The following is a 24,102-nucleotide window of genomic DNA, read 5'->3' as shown; positions in this document are numbered from 1 at the left end:
TATTAATGAGAAGTTAAATCACTCTCTTTATTGGAAGTTTCAGTCGTAGTGAAAAAACGTCATGTGATCATCTCGTCTCATAATGAACAGAAAGTGCTGTCAGCTGTAACTGCTGCTTCTCATGTGTTATTCTGCAGACGTGGTTGTCGAGCTCTCAGACTGACAGTACAATCGATAAGCGCAGCCAGTTTTAATGCTCATGCAGTGTAAAAGTCGATGCAAGATGACATGCGTAATCTCCCAGGGAGGTTTTTCTGCAGTTGTCTTCAAATGTTTGTTAAACTTTGATGGTGTTTGTGGACCTCCCTCGCTCTCTTCCTCCCACCTCTCTGCACCTCCCTCCCTCGCTCCCTCCCTCAAGCCTTCTGTAGCTCAGCGAGAAGAGAGGAGTGGATGATGGAAACAAATGTTCACCACGGCGTGCCTGTGTCAGAGTTCCTCCTCAGACATGGGAATGCAACCACATGCCTACAGACACACTCAAACACACTCTGCAGGCGGAAACACACTCGCACACCCACTCACTCACAACACACAAAGCTCATGTAGATGGAAACAAACATGGAGAAACACGGAGGAACAAGCCACTTGATATTCTTGGACTATATATAAACCACAGGCTGGAGGTGTTTGTATGATTTGCCAGCATGTGTGGATGTGTGTGTGTGTGCATGTACTGAATGTGTGTGTGTGTGTGTGTGTGTGTTTTGTGTCCCTTGTGATTTAGCTTTTAAGGGCCTCAGGGCGTGTGTGTTGTCACCACCGGGGACCCTCAGACTGCGACGTCTCGCACGGATAGATTGAAGTAGATGAGGTGTGTGCGTCGCCATGGGAACGCACAGATCAGTTACTTGATTTTGCATATAAGGAATCATCAACACAAGTTCAACAACTGCAAAGGAAACTTGCAGAACAGCTGATCTGACAGTGGAGTAGTGATGTAATGAGCTTGAACTAGGAACTAGAATTTCTGTGTCATCCATTTTTTTATCAGAATATTTATTCTTCATTTGTGGTGAATTGTCTGTTTGTACATGTAGCTCGTGTGGTGTCCTCTTGACGCTAGCTTAGCATTTAGAGAGAACTGGGGTACCAACTGATCACTCCATATTTTATCTGTAATTAAATTATATCATTCTTTCCAGAAAACGTATTAAGAGATTATTTTGAAATAAATAAACCATTAACTGAGGCAACAAACTGTACATAGAAATGTTTGGTGAAAATGTTTTGTCGACTAATTCAGCTTTGGTTTTCGTTTTGTTGCTGAGGTAACGTTTAAAACAAAAAATTAAAGGAACAGTGAAACGTTTTGGGAAACGAGCTTCTTCAGTGACGTCCTGACCTCCTGTGGTCACAGTTCCTGAGCAGCTGTAGGAAGTCACTGCACCCAGCTGCTGGTCGCCAAAATACAGACGTGAATGTTGAAATTAACAAAATATAACATGTTAATTAGTGAGAGATGCTGGTGGGCTGATTTTTTACCTTGGGACAGAGTAAACCTGTTTCCTGTCCTTATGTCTGGATCTTTAACCTCTGGCAAGAAAGTAAATTAATGAATTTCCCAAAATGTCAAATCATTCCTTTAAATCATTCCTTCCTTCTGTCACAATCGTTTGAATTGAACCTGATTGATGTTATTTTAGGGCTGATGTGCACAGACACACTGCTGATCCCTGTCCACTGCACCAACACTGTCCTCATCCTCAGTGTAGTAATATCTTATCACCCAGATTTAAAACTCATGTCTTTGTTGATGATGGTTATTGATTGATGAAATGATTGTTGAGTGCAGTTTACAGATTTACAGAAGCTTACTGTACAGCTGTAAATGATTTGTGTGTGTGTAGAGATCTGGGCAGCGGAGTTAGTCAGCTGTTTATTATAAATGAATAATTAGAACTGGTGCATCTGTCTCATCTGTGCAGATTAACATGCTTTCTTTGATGTTTTCTATGTTTATCACTCCTCCCCTTCTCTCTCTCTCTCTCTCTCTCTCTCACAATCTGTTATGAATTTCTAATGCATCTTTATTATTTAGTTCTTAAACGGTTATGAAGGTCATATTTTTTGCTTGATGGCTTGTGCTTTGCAGACAGCTGGTAATTCAAATGGCACTAACTTAAGTTATGCAGAGAGTCACACACGTATAATTCTTCTCTTCCTGCCCACTGCTTTCTTTTTTTTATCTGCCCCCCCCGTGCTCAGTTCTTCTTCTTTTCCTCCACAGTGTTATGTTGTTTGATGGGTTTGTTTCTTTACCCTCCCTCTCTGCATACTGACACTGCTGAAGGGATCTTTCTCTCTCTCCGTATCTCTGTCATTGCTCTCTCTCTATCTGTCTTTCTCCTTATTTGTCTCCCTCCGTCTCTATCTCTACCTCCCTCCCTCCCTCCCTCCCTCTCATCCTCGTTTCTCACTATCTCTCCATGCACACTTGATTCATTTTACACATTACGGAAGCATCCATCATTTTGCTCCGTGAAGGAAAAATCTCTCTCTTTTTTCTTTTTTCTTCCGTGACCACATTTTCCACTTCTTTTTTTTTGAGGCTGTCTTTTCTCTCTCAACCCCTGCACTCTGCTGTGGATCCGATCCTAAAGCTGGAACCAATATGTTTTATTTCCAGCTGGTCATCATGGCAGGGACCGTTCTGTTGGCGTACTACTTTGAGTACACGGACACGTTCCCCGTGCACATCCAGGGCTTCTTCTGCTTCGACAAAGCCTACTCCAAGCCGTACCCAGGACCTGAGGACAACAGCAAGGCGCCGCCCGTCCTCGTCTACTCCCTCGTCACTGCCATCCCCACTGTGACGGTGAGTCTGTGTTCAACTTCAGTCTACTTCCACAGGTGCTCATTGTTCACACACACACACACACACACAAACACACACGACAATCTACATGTACGCACACACCATCCCCCCTAAACACACACACACACACATGGGTAGTTCCTCCTCATCTACACGTGGTGTTTGTGGATTGAAAGAGGGGAGAGAGGTGTGTAGGTGTGTATCCTCGTGGTCTCACTGCTCTGTTTGTGTGGATGCGTGCTCTGGCATTACCATGGCAACGGGCACTATATTTGTCCTCCACAGAGCAGTCAGAGATAGCTACAGTGTGGAGAGAGCCCGTCCTTATTTCAAGACTGCACAGCATTAAAACAGGGTGAAACATCAGCTCTGAACGGCTTCCCTCAATCGTGCAGAAGAAGATTCACAGTTTCATTATTTTCACTCCTCATCCACGACTTGAAAATGCATATGGAAGCATCTTTAATAATTAAACATCTATACAGAATAATAATTTCTGGGTCATGAATTCTTGGCAGAAAGAACATCAGACGTCACTATTCAACTACTTTATTTCTTTCATTGTAGTAACTCGTGCATTTACACTGACCCTGAGTCAGTTTTAAGTGACTATTGTAAGGGACAGTAATTGTTATTATTAGTGTGGAATATATTGAATTCCATTACAGCAGCCACACTTTCTCCTCGTTACAGTGGGACATTATTAATAATGAAACATAGCTTCACGTCCTCATCAAAGCTCTGTCTTCACGACTGTCTGTCTTGCCCCCCAGGGCTTGTCTCTTTGATGTCCCACAGTTAAGTGGCATTACGACATGGCTGCCTCTGAGCCACATATTAGGGCAGCATGCACACACACACACACACACACAGCTAGTTATTTGCTGCTGTGTGGATGAGACAACCCCACTCCCCTCATCTGTTACCCAGTGAAATTATAGATCCCTTTTACTCCTGTATTGATACAGTGTTATTGATAAGAGCAGCGTTAGTATTAGCACATCTGTAGCTGATGTTTAGGGTTTTATCCTGGGACTTGTCTGTCAGTGTCAGTGATTTCTGATCAACAGTTTGTGCCACTTCTTCCTCACCCACATACAGCAGATGCACAGGTGCACTCTGTATGTGTTTATCTACGTGTTTGCTTGCTTGGAGCCTAACATGCAGGAGGCTGGATGGAGGCTGGATGGAGGACTGGATGGAGGACTGGATGGAGGCTGGATGGAGGACTGGATGGAGGACTGGATGGAGGACTGGATGGACGCACCGGGGAATGAGAGCTGTGCAGAGTGGGAGCTCAGTGGCGTGATTTCGCCTGGAGTGTGAAGCAGCTTCTTTGAAAGTCAGAGCATCTGTGTTCTCTCTCGCTCCAAGATACGGCTCCATCCCACGAGCCTCTGTTCAGATACAATTAAAGCACAAATATTCATCTCACTTCTGTCTTAAATTTGCCTCAGACTTTTAGCCACAAACAGAAATTGGACGAGTTCTTCGACTGGCACCACAGACGTCTGCTGTCACAACATACATCCACCTTGTGCTTGGATTGTGTCTGTGTGTTTGACAGCTCCAACTGATATTTAAACTTACTAGAAATTCTGCAGGTTCTTCTTATTTTTCCCAAAGCCCCTCTCTCTTTTTACTGCTGTCTCCTTGTGTAATGATGTGTAGGCAGACAACTATCTAACTGCAATTTCTTAAAACATTTATGGTACATTCGTGCTGCAGACATTCATTGTTTGTATTTCAGTCAAAATGGTCAAAATCATTGAAAAAAGGCTGAGATATCCAAGTGTTTAGTCTCTAGTGTGGGTCAAACCCCCAAAATCCTTCTTTGATTCCACCCAGGCTGCCTGATAGCCACCTGTGTCCTAATTCCACCCATGACTTTGCACAGAAACCAGAGATAACCCAGATGACAACACAGGGTTATTTTCTCACACTTGACAAAACTCCTCCAGAGCCACGGAGGACATTACACATGAGTTTCCACTGAGTCCCACAGACAGACAGTCCCTGAAATAAAATCACCGGAGACCTTGTGGAACGTCTTTGCCTCAGTTTGCACCACCTTAAAGAGAATCTGTTAAATCTGTGTAGAGAAGCTGTGACTGTGCCCCGCCCCTACCTGCCACTCAAGTCCACTGCTTCTTCAGTTTCTCCTCAGATTCCCTGTGGACTTCTTAACCTCCTGTTTTGTTTGTCTCATGAATGTGGGTGACGATGGTTTCACACTGTTCCACTGGTGATAATGTGCCAAGAAACGCAGCAATGTGCCGACAAAGGCAGGGAAGAAGAAGACTGTTAGCAGAAAACATGAATGTAAACCTTGTAGGATTTGAGACACAAAACAAACGGTTTTGCAGATGTTTCTGGTGAAGGAAAAATCTGCAGCACATTTGTCAGACTTCATGGATTCACTCAGTGTGTTTCAGTGAGTAACACTGAATGTAAATAAAACCTTTTTCAGAGTTCATATTCATTCTTGGGTTTGGGTCTGGGATTTAGGTCATGTGATGATGCTTGAGCAATATTCATTCTTTGGAGAAGGTAGTGAAATGCAGTCGAAAGCTCCAGCAACAGCTAAGAAAGTGTGTTTATAATATTTACCAGTATAATCTTTTGTATCAAGACCTTTGTTTATCTTGGGTGGAGAAATTACTGATTGTTGATATTATTGTTGTTGATTTAATATGAAGTTGTTGAGGCTCATTGAAACAGAAGCCGGCGTCTCTTTGGCCTGATCAGATGTCTGTGATCGTCAGACTGAGCCTGTCGGGTTTGAACGACTCATACAGCTGAGGATGGATGTGGCAACTAAATGAGAATTAGAGCAGAATACTCTGTGTGTGTGTGTGTGTGTGAGAAGAGGAAAAGAGAGCGGAAGTGAGAGGTTGAGTGAAATAGAGGCACTTGTGTGGTGCTTTGGCAAAAATGCTGTAAGTTTCAGTGCATCAGTGAAGGTACGTGTGTGGGTGGATGACAACGCACATCTCCTCCAACGCCACTGAAAACAGGCTCTGTGTCTGCAAGTGGGTGTGTGTGTGTGTGTGTGTGTGTGAGAGAGAGTGAGTGAGTGTGTGTGTGTGTGTGTCTGTGCTGGTATCTGAGTATCTGAGTGGCTACAGGCAATATCTCTCTGACTCTCTACAACTGTAGCTAATTCCATTCACATAGAGCACACACACACACACACACACACACACACACACACACACACACAAACACACACACACACACGATGCATAGCCTATATACAATACATGCACCACACAGTACAGGTGACATTTCAGCACTCATGCTAATTATCGTGGCAAGCTAGCTGCAAGAGCAGGGTAAAGAGCTGTTTGAACCATTTGCTGATTATTTATTTGTGTGTGCATGTGTGTGCATGTGTGTGCGTGTGTGCGTGTGTGTGTGTGTGCATGTCTGGGTCTGTGTGTGTGTATTGTCTAATGGAGACCGTATGCGATGCTGATTGCACTACAATCCCTCCCATCAGTCAATACAGTTAAACTGTGACCAATCACAGGATCAAATGGTAATTGTAGGTTTTAAATGCATGTGTCATAGTGTGAGTAGGAGGATATGAGGCTGTGAATGAAGTTTTGGATGTATTCTCCACCTTTTTTATGTGGGTCAGAAGCACAATACCAAGTACTTTAGCCCTGGAGAGCTTTGTTCTAATGCAGCTAAATATAAGCCTCTCAAACAGGACGGGAAGGCAAAGTGAAGGCGCTCTGAGAGGAGAGACAGTGAGAGTTCAAACTGCAACAGGCACAACACAATGAGAGAAAGGGGGAAACACAGGAGACAGAGGTACCAGAGAGACAACAAGACAAAAACAAAACCCGAGAAGAAGACATGGAGCAGCTAAAGGATGAAGCTACAGGAGGAGAGCAGAGGCTGTTCGATGCCACTCAGCTGCTCCTCTGTTCCAAGTTTATTTGCTGCTGTCTGTTAAACCCTGGGAAGAGCCTTCATGCATAATGTAGCTCCATATGACAGAAAGATGGGGACTGGGGCAAACCATGGAGACAGACCATATCATCCAGTCATGCCAGAGTTCATTAAGTGAGAGCTCTTGATGCAGGAAACCCTGCGCTGTGCTGCTGCTGCTGTCGTATCTGGAGAAACAGATGGTGGATGAAGTCAAAGCCACTTTGTGCTTGGACGTTTTAATAGTTTATGTGGTCCAACCTCAGAGTGAAGAGATGAAGAGGGACAATGGCAGAATTAAAGCAGATGCAGATATGAATGAATGCAGGATGCTAAAGTCAGTGATTCTTTTTGCAGAGGTCAAAGGTCAGCGTGACCCACAGGGCAGTACCCCTGGAGCTGGAAGGACAGAAAACAGAGCTCTGTTTTTGAAACTGTCCACATTATTTATTCAGTGATTTATCGTTTTCTCCACATAGAAACAGTCAAACGTGGTTTACATCTGCAGATATTACAAGAGCTACTACACTGGAGTCTGGCAGCAGAATTAAACCTGTTATCTAAGACATAAACTTCAATAAATGTAAGGTTTCTGATGACAAGGAGGGATGCTGCTTCGCACTGAATATCCACAATCATGCAGATAGAAATCCAGAAGAGGCAGAAAATCCACCAACAACAGCTTCAGGCAAAACGGCCACAGGATAATGTGTTTTCAGTTCAGTCGCTGCTGCTTTTCCTCTTACACACTTTCCTGTACAATTCATATTCACTCAGACAACTTGTTCTGCAGTTTGCTGAAAAGGAAAAAAACAAAACAAAACAAATGATTGCCTCATAAAATAGCAGGTTATACCAAAACTGTTCAGGATAAATGGATTTGTGTATCCTCATGAAAGAGACAGGGCTGGAAACCTGGTGATGTAATGTTTGTGGGTCTTGCAGTGGTGGCAGTTAGTTTCATTTATAGTAAAATGGATATGAAGAGGAAAACTTCTGCTTCTCTCTCAGCAGAGCTTCCTCCATCAATGACTCTCCAGTTCCCTCTGATCCGTCAAAGATCTGTCGATAAAGGTTAAAGGTTTGAATTGACAGGTCACACTGAGCGTCAGCCTGAACCACCTGGCCTCGCTCCCTCCCTGCTGTGGTAACATGCAGCAGTATGACGAAGTTCCATCTTCTTGATTATGTCTGAGAGATAAGATGGAAATGTCAAATCTAACTGTCACCAGCAACGTGTTTTTCTCTCTCTGTCAAAAACACTTGGATGGGGAAACTGGTTCCTTCTCTGGTGGGAGGCTGTAGGTGAGTCCTGCTACAGCACAGTCCCCCTGTATTAAGACGCCCCCCCACACACACACACACATGCTCCCTGACTGCTCCATTGTTATGCAAATGTTTAACAAATTATGTTGTTCAGAATATTCAGGCTTTTCCTGTTCTTTTTATCATCTTCCTCGATTCTATATTTACCTTCTGTTGTTATTGTAATCAGAGTTGTCATCTTTGACAAGCAACCCAGAAGAAATCTGCTCACACACACACACACACACACTCACACACACACACTGTAAGGTAAGCATCTCTATAGATTGTGGAGAGAAGAACTTGTGCAATCAGCCTTTATCTTCTGACATTTCAGAGTTGATTGTAATTTTCCATCGTTCTCTCATCGTCCCAAACGTTGGATCCTGTGGAGACCAGTTCCCCTGATGAGTTCCTCTTTAGGAGGGAAAGTTTTAGTGTAAGTGGTTTTGGTGCTGATGTGAGATAAAGCTCCCACTGCAAAGCATCAGTCACTGCAGACACGGTGGTACGGCATTACAGTGCATCACGTGTACTGGTGGTAGTGTTAACATGTGTATATATGAGACGAGGCCTTGACGAAGAAGAGGAGCAGACGCTGTACGTCTCTGTGGATTTGTCACTTAACGTTTCTGATGAAATGCACCTGGAATTTTAGCAGAATAGTAAGAATTACTCTTCTTTCACGCTGCAGGTCGACAAGACCAGATATTCTGATTTGTCGTCATCTCACAGTGACTCTGTTTGCTAATGAAAACAAGGAGTTAGGATGTGAAGTTAAACTGCATCACCCTGATGCAGACACAGTGAATTAAAAGAACACTTAGTGTGACAAAAGTAGAATAGAAAGGTTTGCCATATCCAAACAGAAAAGCTAAGCAGATAAATGGTCACATCAGGCCAGCAGAGATGAGGACGGCCACTGAGGACGAGCAACAGGGGAACAACGGGAACGAGGGGCAAGTGGTGGGAATCAGGAGACTGGTGAAAAGCTGGAAGAGCTAAGGAAAACTCAAACAAGAATTTAGAAAATATGACTCACATTTGCTGGTATAAGTGTATCATTATTTTTATTATGATTACGAGTTCAGTTAATATCCACCCTCACAAAAATGCCAGATTTGATTGTAAAATCAGTTTAGTCACATATCATCAGCATCTGTCTGTCTGTCCATGTCTGTCTTGCTCTGTGTGTTTGAGAGACAGACAGTCAGAGACTGAGAGAATGGCAGACAGACAGATCAGTGTCAGCAGTCGGGCTTACGGAGCGGTGAAAAAAGGGCAGGGATAATAAGGGATAATCATGGCTTTATCCTGTCACTGCCAATCACACTGGGATGAAGACAGCAGGCCATGTAGGCCCATGTCGATACGCCTGACCAGCTCTGCGTTCCCACTGTGATAGCCTGTAAGACACACTCTATCCCAGAGATGAGAGCCCTAATCCAGCCATACGCTCACACCCTCAGTCTGGAAGCTTAGCTGCAAGGTCTCTTCCCACACTGATCCACGGATCCCTCTGTTTCTTCTTAAGAGGAAGCAGATCGAAAGAACACAACTTAGAGGAGGACAAGGCGAATATGTGGAGGTGGAGATAGAGATGGGGAGTAAGCAGGATAAGGACAGAAAAAGAGGAAAATGCAAAGAGACAAGTAAATAATGGAGGGAAAGCTGGATGAAGAGCAGAACGGGGTCCTACCTCAAACCGCAGTTAAAACCTGACTGGGGGTGAACAGGATTTGAACAGTGATGGGGGAGAAAGAGAGCAAAAAGGACGAATTATATTTGTACCAGAAAAGAGATATTTAGAAATAAACCGAAAACAGAGAGAAGGTTCTGGTCGCCTCTCTCCTCCACAAAGACCTGGGAAAGCTGCCCGGACATAAACCAAACACCGAATAAAAGCAGGGAGAGACGGAGAGACGGAGATGGATGGAGAGAGTGTGGGTGATGATGAAGCTGAAGCAGCTGAATTGTCATGGTTACCATTGCTGGTGTGTGAGAAGGCTGCCTGTGTGTGTTTGTGTGTGTGTGTGTGTGTGTGTGTGTGTTTAAAGTAGAGCAATGTCAACAGATGTCATGTGATATTTGCAGAAGCTTTATGGAGACTCGACATAATCCTCATGAAGGTTTTTGTGTTTCTTCTCACAATAAGCAGTGAAGAGCTGCTTTCAGTCACCATCACATCATTTCTAGAAGATGGGCTCCACTGAAACACACATTACCAAAACATAATAGGCATTTAACAATCCACCAGATACGATTCACTGTGCACCAGTTCACGGTGTAAATGCGTAGCTAAATTTAGTGTGATCACATAATATCCCCAGGGTGTTAACGAGGACGAGAAAATTACAAACACATCTGTAAAAAAATTAATTAATTAAAATATTGCACGGCTACATTAGCGTAAATTTCCACAATCTCCCTTAAGCTCGAGTTGCTTTTTATATGTTTTGACGTCAAACAGGCATTAAATGCTGCACCACTGGTTCCTGTTCTGATTGCTGTTATTAGTCACAGTACACGGTGTGTACACTGTGCTGCTGACAGACAGCGTGAAGGTGTGGATGGATGTCTGTCCCTGTGTATGTGGTTTCTGTGTGTACAACTGGATGTCCTCTCTGAAGACACCTGTGTATTTATTATAGGAGGAGCTGTAAAATGGATGGTCGACTGAACATCCAGGATTTTAACATGTATGTTTAAAACAAATCTGCGAGTTCACAGTTCTTCTCTGTACAGTCTGAACTCATGATTAGATGCCTGTTGGCTGCTCTATTGTCTCAGTACAATTAGGTTTTCAACTGACTGTTTTTCTGTGACATGCTCTTGTGTGTTATGATCACCTTTTCATCCTTTTCTTTCATCACATTTTTCTCCTTTTGATTCTCATTGTCAGCTTTTGTTGAATAACTCGAGCACCCTACCATCAACTGTCACCGTGTCACAATAGGTAGAAGCTCAAAGAAAGCCAATTAGGACTCAGTCAACCTCCGGGTTTTCTCCCATCAGTCTCCAGTTCCCTGTGCCCTACTGTTCCCTGCACTGACACACTTTCACCCTCTCTATGTAGTTGTCAGAGATGAGAGGTTGCACTTGAAAAACTCCAGAGCTGCTCCCCCACTGATGAAAAAGTCTCACTAACTGTTTCTGCAGTACAGACGCAGACGTTCCTGCACAAACACATGAACCCACTTTTCTCAACAAAGTGATCTCTGCTCTCTGAGGCAGGAGGAGAAAATTTGTGTCAGTCTTTCATCCACCTTTCTTTTTTTTGTCATATTCATCAACTCCTCCATTTTCTCTCTTTCATCTCATTCCGTGGCTCCTTTGCTTCACTTCCTCTCTATTCAGGTGTTTACATACACATGTCTGTCTGTATCTTACCATCTCCTGTGACTGGCTGAGATCTCTCTTTATCTCTTTGACAAGATAAAAGAATTACAAGTTAAAAAACAGCAGTTTCCTCCAGAACACAGTCAATATCTGCTGAAAACTAATTGGCTGCCAATTCTGACTTTCAGCTTGTTCCAGTGGATTTCCAGTAGAGTATAAACCTTTATCTTCCACTAAGACTTTGGTGAAAGTTAACAATGAACCCTTGGCTCAGTCGTCTTCACACTATCGCAGCACCTTCTCCTGCATATTAAAGGTCCTATAAATGATCAAAAACAGCAAGTCCACTTATGTTATCATGCTGCTATAGCCGGTCACTAAAGAAACCAACATGTGACATTATGTAGCATCGAGTTTCTTACTCATGAGAAGAAAAGTTCTGAGTCACGCGGGAGCTCTTTAACAGCTCGTGGGGTTCTGCATCTCAGTAAAGCCAGACCAGTATGGGCTCCATGCTCAGACTGGGAAAGAAATTCTGAATGACACTGAGGGAGCCAATAAAAACGCTGATGGAGCTGATAAAGACACTTATGAAGCCGGTGAAGACACTGACGGAGATGATAAAAAACTTTCTGGATATTTTGACGGTCCACTGGCGGACCGGGATTACCCCCATAGCCCCCATGGCCAGTCCACCTGTGCTCTGGTCTTATCTCTTTCTTTGTCTGAATCCTTTTTAGACGAAATGGTTTCTTAAGCGGAGGAAATGCTGTAGGGTCGCTTTCAACTCAACACTGCTGCTTTCACCTGAACGCTGTGTACTGCAAAACCTTTAGCTGAATTCTAAGATATTACCTGAGGATAGTGAAGTGTCCTCATTTCAAGTTTTCAGTGTTTTAGTTCACAGTTTGGTGACTCATACAACTGAGATCATGACCCAGTTCTGTAAGAGTAACATTCACAGACACAGGGCCTCAAACACACTCTTTCAGATCCACCCTCAATCCTGGCCACAGACTATGATCCTGACATGATGTTTTCTAATGATGTACAGAGAGATGGCAGCAATCACCTCAGTATGGACATGCAAGTGAATTTCAGCTGTGGTCATGTGTTGGTTCGCTGACAGTCCGCACTACTCTGAACCTCAAAATATCCACTGAATTTCAAAAATACTCTGAAATGGTGCTGGTTCACCTGGTAGAGTGTTTACTGTGCAGGCTCAGTCCTCGGGTTTGAGACCAACCCGAGGCTATTTGCTGCATGTCATCCCCTCTCTTCCGACTTTCCTCTCTCTCTTACTGCAGCCATTACAAATTAAAAAGAAATGCCCAGGAAAAAAACTCTGAAATGACCTCATCATCCTCCCTCCATTAGAGGCAGCTTATTACTTTGGAGGCAGTGGAAATCTGTTGTGTTTTGTGTTGTTTTGTGTTGCAGGATCCCTGAATGTCGATCTAATCTTACTCACAGTTGTGGCTTGTTTTCATCTTGTCAGCTCCTCTTGCCTCCTAATATCTTTTCTTCCTTTTCTCACAAAGACACACAAACTCATACACATATTATTTGTTTATTTTCCCCTATCTTTTTTCATTAACTCTCTATTAGGGAATACCTGGTGTTTGTAGACCTTTCAGACCTTTTTCTTACCCTGTGCTTCTCAGCCAGGTGTCATATTGTTAGCTGGTATTGAATCTGTGTAATTTCACTTCTTTTTGCTTGCTAACATGTTGGCATGTGCTTGTGTACTCCTTATTGTCTAAAAAACTGTGACAAAAAGATAATGACACAGGTTGCAGGAGCTGTACTGTAAATGTCAAATGGCATTTACTGTTAATGTCCCTGTGTTGTTTCTGCTGAAATGAAGCCTTGGTCTGCATAACAGCCATTAGACAGAGAGCCACACTGCTGTTTTTGAGGCAGCAGGGAATTTTAATGTCATGTTTGATTTTAAACTGATTTTTCACTCTGATCACTCAGTGTTTCAGTGTCATAAACTGTCAGAAATTACAGGTATTTGCTCCAAATTAGCTAATTTTCATTATATCATTTTCAAAATACATATATTACAGCACATCTGTTTGATTGTATGTTAGTAGTGGTGCATGATTCAGAAAATCTCAAGATTAAGTTTCAACATGACAGTAATAAGTCATAGTGTATAGTATATGATGGTGTATATTTCATATGATGGTCAGAGGTTTGTTTAAGGCCAGGAACACACTGGCTGTGCATTGTTTTTTTTTCAGTGGCCATGTTAACGGATTAGAGCCAACAAAATGTGTGTGTTCACGCAGGCTGTGTCCACTGTGTTGCTGCCACTGCAGTTGTATTTCTCTCTCTTATAAAATCCGAAACGTGTCCTAACACTTATCTTCAGTAAAGACTGAATTACTTTTTCCTTTGTTTTCCATCGCTCACACTGCACTTTCTTGCTGCTCACGCCAATGAGGTGAAAACCGACACAGTGAATTATAAAAATATGAATACATTTCTTTCAAATGTATGAATTGATTTTGAGTGGGTAGGGATAGAATCGCAATTTGATGTAACAAAACTTTTTTTGCGCACCTCTGTATGTTAGCATAAACACTGTAGCTACAATATTCACTCTAAACATGCATGCAGTTGTTGTTAACCTTTCCTGCTTCAGCTCCCAGACCGTATTCGGGGAACACAGGAGACTTATGTGCTTTTTCAGGGGTGAAGTTGATCCAAACTTCGGGGCTAACCCCCTTCACTTCAAACTGTAGTGTGTCTCTGGTCCCGAGGAGCGCAGCATTTATTTACAGCTACTCCTAACGTAAGAGACACACTGCATGTGTTGCGTGTGCGTGGCAGCTGTGGAACCTCTTGGTTTTCATTTTGGCGCCCACGTGAACGTGTGTACACGCTGCCTGCGTGAGACACGGGTGAGACGCAGCACGTAGAGATTAGGCGTCCCACCTATTTTTTTAAATAAAAAATAAAAATAGAGAAAAGACCTGCTTGTGTCATTTTGATGTCATACCAGCAATATTACTCAACACAAACCTTCCTCTGTGGTCTGTATGTAAAAAAAACTACTCTGTAGAGCTGATGGGAACCAGTCAGATGATAATTCTTTGTGAGTTTGTCACTACAAGCGGCACCGATCACATTACACACAGTCGTTTTATCCATAGTTAATATAAGATTATTGATTACTGCAGCTTTAAACACCGAGTGTGATACACGTTTGTCATGTCTGTAACAGATGTGTGTTGTGTCTGGCTCCAGTCCAGGACATGCTTTGTAAAATCAGGAGAAATTTCCAGTGACACATTCGTGAGATTTGTTATTTGTGTTATTCACTGTGAAACCTTGCCAGTTACAGGACTTGAAAACTTGTGAGCTTCCAGTTCAACTTTCATTCTCTCTATCAGCTGTTATTTTAATATCAGAATAACCACAGAGCTGCCATGAAAAATATCTGAAAGCTTTGCACCAGTAAAAGATCAAGAGATTGTGTTTTCATTTTTTGTATTAATATTGATTAGCATACAGAGATTTCTGAAATACAAGCTGCTGGAGAGAACCTAGGTACTTGAAAGCCTTGTCCTATCAATACATTTTTATATTTTTTCTATTACAGACCTTTTATTGTAATGAAAGTGGATGTTCAGTAAAGCAGCAGGAAGTAAACTTTCAGTGTGATCAGTATGAAAAGGGATTAGAACTGACACTGTTGAATACATGGCTGTAGGTGAAATGTAGCATGTACCAGCACAGTGGGAGCCCATCATCATTGAATATCGATGTGAACACATTAGCTTGGGAGTACTTGAAAAAAGTAATTGAGCGAATGATAAAGGGGTGGACATGGCAACCGCTTCCCTAATGGGGACGGAGACTCTATTCTCCATCACAGCGTGGAGCAGGGAGAGAGGAAAGTAACGACCGTTCAGTGCCCCATGTTATATATGATTCGACACGGGCTGTAAAATGATGATGAACAGTGCTGCTGATGTATGTTTAGAGAGTCGTCTTCAACAGCAGGAGCTTCTGTATTATTAACAAATGTGTAGATATTCACATCAGAAACATTCCTCCCTCTCTGCTCCCACATTCCCTTCAGCCTCTCTGAACCTGATTCCTACGGTTTGATGTTGTCTTCAAGGAGTTTAAAGCAAAGTATGGAGATAGGGCAATGTAAATAAGAGAGAGTAAAAGACATTTCTATAGAGTTAATGTTGTCAGACCACTATCTATATTCATTGAGTAATATTGATTCTATGTCTATATGCATAAAATATCATCATACAATATAGACATTAACTGGTAAATGGTTATAATTACCAATGGATGTCACAGTTATCTATAAAAACAGCTTTAAATTACAGCACACTTGGGTTATGATGAATTGACAGTTACATCTAATTCAATGTAAGAAATAAAGTTAATCCAGGTTAGAGGAATTTTTGTTGGTATTTTGTAGAAATAAGGATGCAGCTTTCCGGTCTGTGTATTTCCTGATCAGCTGAACTCAAGTTTTCAGTGCCATCAAGACAAAATGATCTCACAGCAGAGTTCAGATAATAATAATAATAATAATGATGATGATGATAACTTTATTTATGTAGGACTTTTCAAAACAGAGTTACAAAGTACTGTCCATACATAAAACAATAAAAGACACAGAGAGGCAAAGTGTCAATTAGCAGGGCAAGTATTAGTTAATCTGTAATATTAGTATTCATTTCCTTTTCTTATTTTCAGCATCACTACATTTGTATTTTGTATGTATGTGGTACAAACAGCAGCCATGATGGTTACACATCATGCTGCCCTGCAGACTCTTCCCCTTTTTTAATGAACACACCACTTGAATTGACAGTTTTCCTTCAGTTGCTTTAAAAAAAAGGGGGGGGGAAAGGCCATATCACAGAGACGGCTGCTTGAACCAATTCAGGATGTTTAGAATAAGAGGTCAGGTAGACAGGTCTTTGATCAACCTCTTTTCTTTCAGTGATTAATAACCAACAACATCCTTTACAAGTCTCTTATGCCCTCTGACCCCTTGGCTTCGATCTGACTCCACTGGCTGCTGTCTCCTCCACTCTTCTTCTACTTCATATTTATGTCACACAAGTAAAGGCTACTCAGAGCAATATTGCCAGAGTTTAACATAAGCTATAACAAGAGCAGACATCAAACTTATCTTACAGTCAGCCTGAATAGTTTTCTTTTGTATGAACACTACACAGATACTCCGTTCTGAGTGTTTTCACAGTGTTCAGTATGTAATCGCCTCACTACACATGTTCCTGCCACAAACCCACAGTTGCTATGATTCATTTTTATACCACAATAAACCCATTTCAAAGAAATGAGGGAAGACACTTTGGTTTCCTGCAGCACAAATCTCAACTGAGTGTTTCAAGGTAAGCTCAAAAAACACAGCCCTTTGTGGTCTCGCCTGCTTGGTGGATTTCACTGTGGCCCTGGTTCTATCAGCACAGACAGGGCTCAACAGGTTTGAGCAGCACACTGAAATGTACAGGTCCTCTGTGGGCCAGCCAGGACCAGTTTTCACAGCATTATATATGACCATGATCTTTAGCATCCCTGCTTCTGTGGCATGACGCTGGCTTGCACTGTGGGAGTGGGTGTCACCTCGCTCTCTGCAGCAGACGGTGACGGAGTGGATGAATGAAGTTTCTCCCTGTTGTGGCAGGATGAAATCTGTGATATGGATGCTTTCATGGTGGAATGCAGTGAGTCGCTGCCTCATAGAAGTCAGAGAAAAGAAAAGACAGAATTTCTTTTTTTTGATTTTGACTCAGGGTAAATCCTTCTGTGCAGGTCCAGGCTGTACCAATGCTTTTACTCTTCACACTCTTGTATTCTAATGCAGAATGACTGGTAGCTGCTCCAGACTTGCCATTACATTATTGTAAGAGCTTGTAATTATTTAACAGATTTTTTTTTTTTTTTTCAATTGTTGTAAACTCATTTTAGTCTAAATACCAACACACTTAATTCAGAGCCTAACAATACAACATAATGAGCCCTGCTGCTGGCATCTACCATGAGGCTGTCTGAAGGCTTTCAGCCGCACCTTTGGTGGGAGTCGTTTTAATCATGGACAGTGGGTGAGGTGATTCGGAAGAAGCCTGGAGGTAAAAATGAGCTACACTTTATAATCCAGCAGTCTAATCTCTGGTGCCCACCAGCTCTGCCAAAGTGCCTGCAGCAAGGTACCAAACCTCCACCAGTTTCGGGGATAATGATTTATGGCTGACCCCCCCACAAACATCCTGCAAAATAAATAAATCATAGGCAAATCTGCGCGTGCTTGGTGAGGATAATGTTGAGGCAGGTCCAAGAGAAGAGAAGAAGAACCTGAGGCCAACATAAAAAACATATGATAATGTTCAAGTACAGTAAGACTTCAAACGTTTTTTTCTGTCTCCGTGGTTTGGATTTCTTTTGAAGGTTTGCTGAGCTTCAGCAGCATCACCCTGTTTGATATTTATTGCAACACACGTTGTCAGCCTCAAACCTCTCCACTAATGGTTGACCAGCGCTAATTTGACAAGTATGCACAACAAAAATGGTCAACTGTCAGCTGGTCCTATGTGGCTGCTGTCAATCACTCAGCAGGTTAGGCTCAAAGCAGCAGGACGCTCTGCACACCGTAGATCACCTGTACTCACTTTCAACAGTTTGTGTTTTGCATGATGATGGTCTGGGGACCACCATGCAGTGAATGAAGTGAGGACAGGAGTGTGCAGGAGTGTAAATCCAATGCACCTGTGCATGAGACTTTCTGAGGTGCAAATGTTACTGTGAATTTATGCAAAAGCTTGAAGGTGGTCATAACATTTCTGTTCTTCTGCGTCTGGTAACAACACATGCACTCACATCATGACATAATGTATGCAGACACACCGAACCTTCCTCTGGTGGTTCTGACTCCATAACTTTGATGCTAGTTTAAACCTCAGCCTTCATCTGTCACGCTGAGCGCAGGGAGCTCTGGTGCACCAGCACCGTCCCACGCTCCTGACTCTGGGCCATGTATATTGTATGAGTGTGTAACCTACATCTGTCCATGCTTCTGTCAGCAGGATCCCCTGCTCACACAGGTATAGTATGCAGAGTTTAATGGTGTCCAGGAATGTGTTTGGTGGTGTTCAGTGGATTTATTCCTCTGTCAAAAGAGATCAAAGTCCTGCAGGATTTGCTTGGTTTTTTATTTCTGGTGGGGGGGTTCTTCAAACCGGTGTTCAAAATGTGTTAGGGGTGTAACAGTAAAATTGTAATGGAGGTTTTATGAAGGTCTGAGCAGGGTGGTGTAAAACATTAGCTAATACATTTCAGGTTTTTCATGGCAGATGTGTTTAATTTATGTCACGTCTGAACCTGCATTACATCATTAATTCAAGTACAGTCATGGTTTTATGTCGCTTCAGTAAAGGTTGTACAGAAAAAAGAGAAACAGAGTTAGAGTTTCTATAAATGAGACTTTGAGGTTGAGAAACTCCCACAGCTGAGAGTGAGTGGGAGGTGTTAATATTGGGGTTTACTAATGCAGCATAATGGTGAGGGGAAATTAAAGCAAGCTGGCCAAGGAAAAATGCCATTGTTACAAAGCAGAGGAATGAATAATGAATCATTCTGTGTCTTTAACTGAAGCTGATCAACCCCTAACTGCACAGCGTTTGCTGTCTGTCTGTGGTCTCTGTCTCTGTCTGTGCACCAGATTCTGATCGGGGAAGTGACCAGTTTCTTTGTGAAGACGGAGGGAGCTCAGGAGAAGACCATAGTGACCGCCGACTGCTGCTACTTCAACCCTCTCCTCCGGAGGATCGTACGTTTTCTGGGTCAGTCGACGTCCTAAAGATCACAGGTTCTTTAGTTGTGACTAACTGAGCCTCTGTGCTCTGGGGCCAAGGCTCATTAAGACTCGCACCAGCTCTCCTCCGTCATACAGGAAGTGGACCGGGCAGAAAGAGCTCTTGTCTTTAGTTTGGGGACTGTGGACTAATTTTTCTCTATATGTCCTGTTCTGTTGATGTTCTGTGATCTTTTTCATCATCTCTGCAGCCTGTATTTATCCCAGTTATGGACTGAAGTTACGAAGCAGTCTTGTCTGTCTGGCCTTTGACTCCCACACAGGCAGCAGCCAGCGTAGCCATTTGTTTCCTGCCCTCACCTCTCCCATTGATTCACCTCTTTTTGAGTTTACATATGCACACACTCCCTCCCTCACTACGTCCCTCTGTTTCACACAGGTGTCTACTCCTTTGGCCTCTTCACCACCACCATCTTTGCCAACGCTGGTCAAGTGGTGACAGGAAACCAGACGCCTCATTTCCTGTCTGCCTGCAAGCCAAACTACACGGCTCTGGGCTGCCAGTCTCCGCTGCAGTTTATCACAGAGCGCCGAGCCTGCACAGGAAACCCCTACCTGGTGGCGTCCGCCCGAAAATCCTTCCCCTCCAAAGACGCAGCTCTCAGCTTTTATTCAGCCATCTACACAGTGGTAGGAACCGATGTCTGACTCTTACATCTGCAATGAATGCAATTAAATAAATACTAAAGAACAATATAGAGCTGAATTTAAACTTGATAAGGTGATGTATGAATACAGACATAAAAAATGTACTTTACATATTCATATTTGTTTTCTCCACATACTGAAATACACATCTTAAGATTAAAATGTACAAACTGACTAAAAAAATTTTTTTTATTGTGATCATCAGTGAATCTTCACACAAATCAACCCTGGAATTATTCTGGTTATAATCTGTTTTTGAAGATTTTTATTTCCCTTGGTAAACATGTAGAAATTATATAAATACACTTTTCTGGTTCAAACATTTACTGTAGTTATGATTTATGTAGCATCGATAAAAACCTTTGTAAAACCTCTTTGTAATTGCAGGACCATGTTTCTGTTTTTAGAGGCAGTAGAGGAACTATAGCAGCGTGTTATGGTTCTGTCCTGTTTCTCATCAGACCTCTCAGAGGCTCTGACATCACTGCAGAGTGCGGCCTCTAGTGGCTAAATTCAAGCAAAGCTGTGTTTGAATGAACCTGTCGATTCTGCGCCTTCTCACCTCACCTGTGTTTCTGTCTTCCAGATGTACGTGACCCTGGTGTTCCGGACCAAAGGGACCCGTCTGACCAAGCCCACCCTGTGCCTGGTGCTGCTGTCTCTGGCCGTGCTGGTGGGGGTCGTGAGGGTCACTGAACACAGGAACCACTGGAACGATGTCCTGGCTGGGTTCGTCACCGGCGGGGCCATCGCTGCCTTCCTGGTGAGGGGGAGAGGAGGGAGGGGGGGGCAGAGGAGGGTGGAGGAAGAGATGGATCAATAGTGGTAGATGGATGGAAAACAGACGACGGACGGGGAAACACTAGAAAACGATTTGTATGATGAAGGGAGAAAAATGCAGGGAGAGCAGTGTTGGCGTCATGTGGGGGGGCGGGAGAGATGGTGGGAGGATGAACTGGAGACGAGATAGCGCACGCACGCACACACACACACACACACATACACACACACACACACACTGCTGCACCTATGAATGTGAGCAGATGGATTTGAAGGCACATAGTCACAATAATCTCATTAAACCTTGGACCTTTTGGCCTGAGTCAATTTTCCAGTAAAACTTGTAGGAACGTTGTTAACTTCCGACATCAAAGTGCTGCCTGTGGTTCTTCCTGAAGACTACAGCTTCCTCTCAGCGCCTCCTCCCACAATTCATTGTTCCTCCGGCTTTCTTTTATCTCTGCCTCTCATACTGTAAGTGCCCTCTTCAGAGTCTGTTTCCATGCACACAACAGTTCCCACCAGAAAATCCTCCCCCTCTGTAGAGCAGGGGAGCCGGTCTCCCCCCTCCTTGTCATTTCACCTCTGTTCTTCGCTCTCCATCAGGTGTCGTGCGTGATCAACAATTTTCAGCCAACCCAGATAGCGGCGCCGGCTCCTCCGCCTCCACAGCGTCCAGAGCCCTCCATCGGGCTCCCTCTGCTCAGCCTGCCCCGTGTGGAGAGTCCACTCGAAAAGTTAAGTGGCCTCCAGGTAAGGGAGTGGGGGACATTGATAAACAATCAGAGTGATTGACAGAGGCAGATACTGATATTTAGATGTTGGTCGTCTCGTCACACAGGAAAGTTTTCTACATGCTTCTCTCTGTCTGATATCTGTTGTTTGCACCTTTTCTTGTCTCGACGTCGTCATTCTGCAGTTTTCTTACTGTTCCTTCAGGTTTTAACCTCCCAGATGTTTCTGTTCTTTCCTTCCCTCCTTCTCTGTCTCCTTAACTTCGCTCTTTCCTTTCACCTCTGTCAGGCTCCAGGGCTACCGTATTCTGAGATCACATGACCATCAGCCAATCCCGTCCCCCGCCCCTCCCGATGTTCTCCTCCCCTCACGGCGTTGCCTCACCAGCGCAGTCTAGACCTGCCCTCTGAATGCCCCCCACCCTGCCCCGCCCACCCCAACGGACGACATCCTCTCCGACGAGTCAAGTCAACCCAGGTGTGAAGGTCCACCAGTGACAGGAAACAAGACAGCGACATGTGCACATGGCGAGCCTGGCTGAAACCTGTCATCTGCTAAGGACCAATAGGAGATGGGGACCTGTCCGTCTGTCCTGTTCTGTCCTGTCTGTCCTCCGAGATGGCCTCCCTTTTCTTTTGGGTGCCAATGAAAGACTTGCCAAAGCCAGAGCCGTTGAAGCAATACTGTGTCCTGCTCCCTGGTCCTTTTTCCTCTACAGTGACTGTAAAGACTGTTGGCTGGTGAAGACTTGATAAAACACTGAACACTGAAATGAAAACTCAGCGGAGCTGAGGGGTTGGGGACGGAGGAAAATCACAATCACAAGTGGATCATCCTCAAAAGACCATTTTCTAAAACTCAGGACAATAAAAAAACCACAGGACAACATTAAAAACAAAGATCAAACTGCAGGTTCTGTTGAGTCTTATGGGACAGAAACGAGAGACGCTGCCAGAGAGGAAAGCTCTGCTGTAAATGACAGCACAGGTGAACAGATTTAGCGTTCAGGAGACTGTGTTGTATCGTATTAGTTTCAGGGGGAGACTGGTTTGATCTGTTGCTGTATATTGTGTGAAGTGATAGAAAGGAGATTTACACACACACTAGAACTGTGCTTGTGATTCCACATTTGTTCTGGAGCTTCAGTTAATTCATCAGACAGACGTCTTTTAGCTACTTACTATTCAGGTGTGTGTGTGTGTGTGTGTGTGTGTGTGTGTGTGTTGTAATTATCTGTAGGTTCTACATCCATGATGTGAAAGTTTTATGATTTGCCTCCTCTCATGTGGAGTTTCCAAACAGTTCACCTTCTCCTGTTTCTTCTTCTTTTCCTTTCAAACGACCTTTATCTAAATACAGGACACTATCCTCTGTATCACCTGCACATTGTGTTTCTAAATGAATGTGTTGTAGGAGTGGTAATGATCAGTTTGCTACTGTCCTGTCCAGTGCGTCTTTGTTTTCCCTGCTTCAGTCCTTCATCATCATCATCATCATCATCGTCTATAAATCCAGTGGCACAGACCAGTGTGTGACACAGAGGGAGGATCTCTGTGTTTTGTATAGTTTTGTACAGTAAATAGGTTTCTTTACGCAGTATATACAACACTATCATTATGTTGAACTTGTGTGAACAGTGTGAAGCCTGAAGCTGTGTTTGGGAGCAGGATGTGGAGCAGGATGTAGCTCAGAGGAGAAGTGTGTTTGCTTTGGTTCTGCTCAGTTCACAGGGACACTGCAGACAGGTGACACCAGTCCGAGAGTACACAGTGGGCTATATATAAAGAAAACATTGCTATGGTTTTATTAAGCGTGTGTGTGTGTGTGTGTGTGTGTGTGTGTGTGTGTGTGTGTGTGTGTGTGTGTGTGTGTGTGTGCGCGCACGCGCTTTCTGGGACTTGTGTGTATGTTAATAATGAGCACATTGTATGGCAGCATAACTGTTAATTTTAATCTGTTTTTTTAAAGTGAAACTGTCAAAGGTAGCTGCTATAATTACACACTTGTGCTTGTGTGTAACTGCAGGCCTTCAAAGGACCCCTGCCAAGGCATCCTAACAATGCCTGGTATAAAAGTAGGTGCTCATTATCGCTTTGAGACCTACAGTCGAACTTTTCAGTCTGATTTTTTTTTTTTTTTTGGTAAACAGCTGAAGAGATAGGGAACACCATAACTGTCCAAATAATGTTATTTTCATGTTAAAATGTCTGTTTTGTATTTATTTACCAAAATAAATTACAATTATCACACATTACTGCCTGAATTACATCTTTCATTTGCTTTGTTTAAAGTGAGCGTTGGACTGTGATTGGCTGGAGGTGAGACGGGGACCAGGGTTTGAACCTTTCTCTCCAGTTCTGTTTTGATGAGTAACATTATGAATTTCCCCGATCACAGACTCTTTAAACGTGCAGTTATCCCCTGATTGAAGCTGTGTCCCGTCTCCTCCTCTCTATGAAGACCAGCTTTTCACTCCACCTTTGAGTCAGTCAGAACAAATGCTGCTTCACTGAAATGTCAAATACTTTTCCACAAAAAGATCTGTCTGTGTTTTACACTAACAGACTGAAATCAGTGGAGCTTTGTCACAATTTAATAACATATTAATATTATTAATATTATACAATATATTACAGCTCACAGTTTGTCAAAGTTCTCA

General features: G+C 43.2%; 1 protein-coding gene across 1 annotated transcript in view; it reads left to right on the top strand.

The window, feature by feature from the left end:
* The window catches only part of LOC139635807 (phospholipid phosphatase-related protein type 5-like), a 47,284-nt gene extending 23,590 nt beyond the window's left edge, over positions 1-23,694 (top strand). Inside the window, exons 7-12 of the mRNA XM_071503294.1 lie at positions 2,630-2,818; positions 19,128-19,248; positions 19,660-19,910; positions 20,515-20,691; positions 21,315-21,445; positions 21,732-23,694. Of these exons, the coding sequence (XP_071359395.1) occupies positions 2,630-2,818; positions 19,128-19,248; positions 19,660-19,910; positions 20,515-20,691; positions 21,315-21,445; positions 21,732-21,840 (978 nt within the window). The 3' untranslated portion in view covers positions 21,841-23,694. The remainder of the gene's footprint in view (positions 1-2,629; positions 2,819-19,127; positions 19,249-19,659; positions 19,911-20,514; positions 20,692-21,314; positions 21,446-21,731) is intronic.
* Positions 23,695-24,102: the final 408 nt, after the last annotated feature.

The sequence above is a fragment of the Trachinotus anak genome, unplaced genomic scaffold, assembly GCF_046630095.1.
Source record: "Trachinotus anak isolate AG129_WGS33_773 ecotype Australia unplaced genomic scaffold, CSIRO_AGI_Tana_v1 ptg000019l, whole genome shotgun sequence".
Taxonomy (NCBI): domain Eukaryota; kingdom Metazoa; phylum Chordata; class Actinopteri; order Carangiformes; family Carangidae; genus Trachinotus; species Trachinotus anak.
Note: the sequence above shows the minus strand (reverse complement) of the source record. Positions and strands in the feature narration are given on the sequence as shown.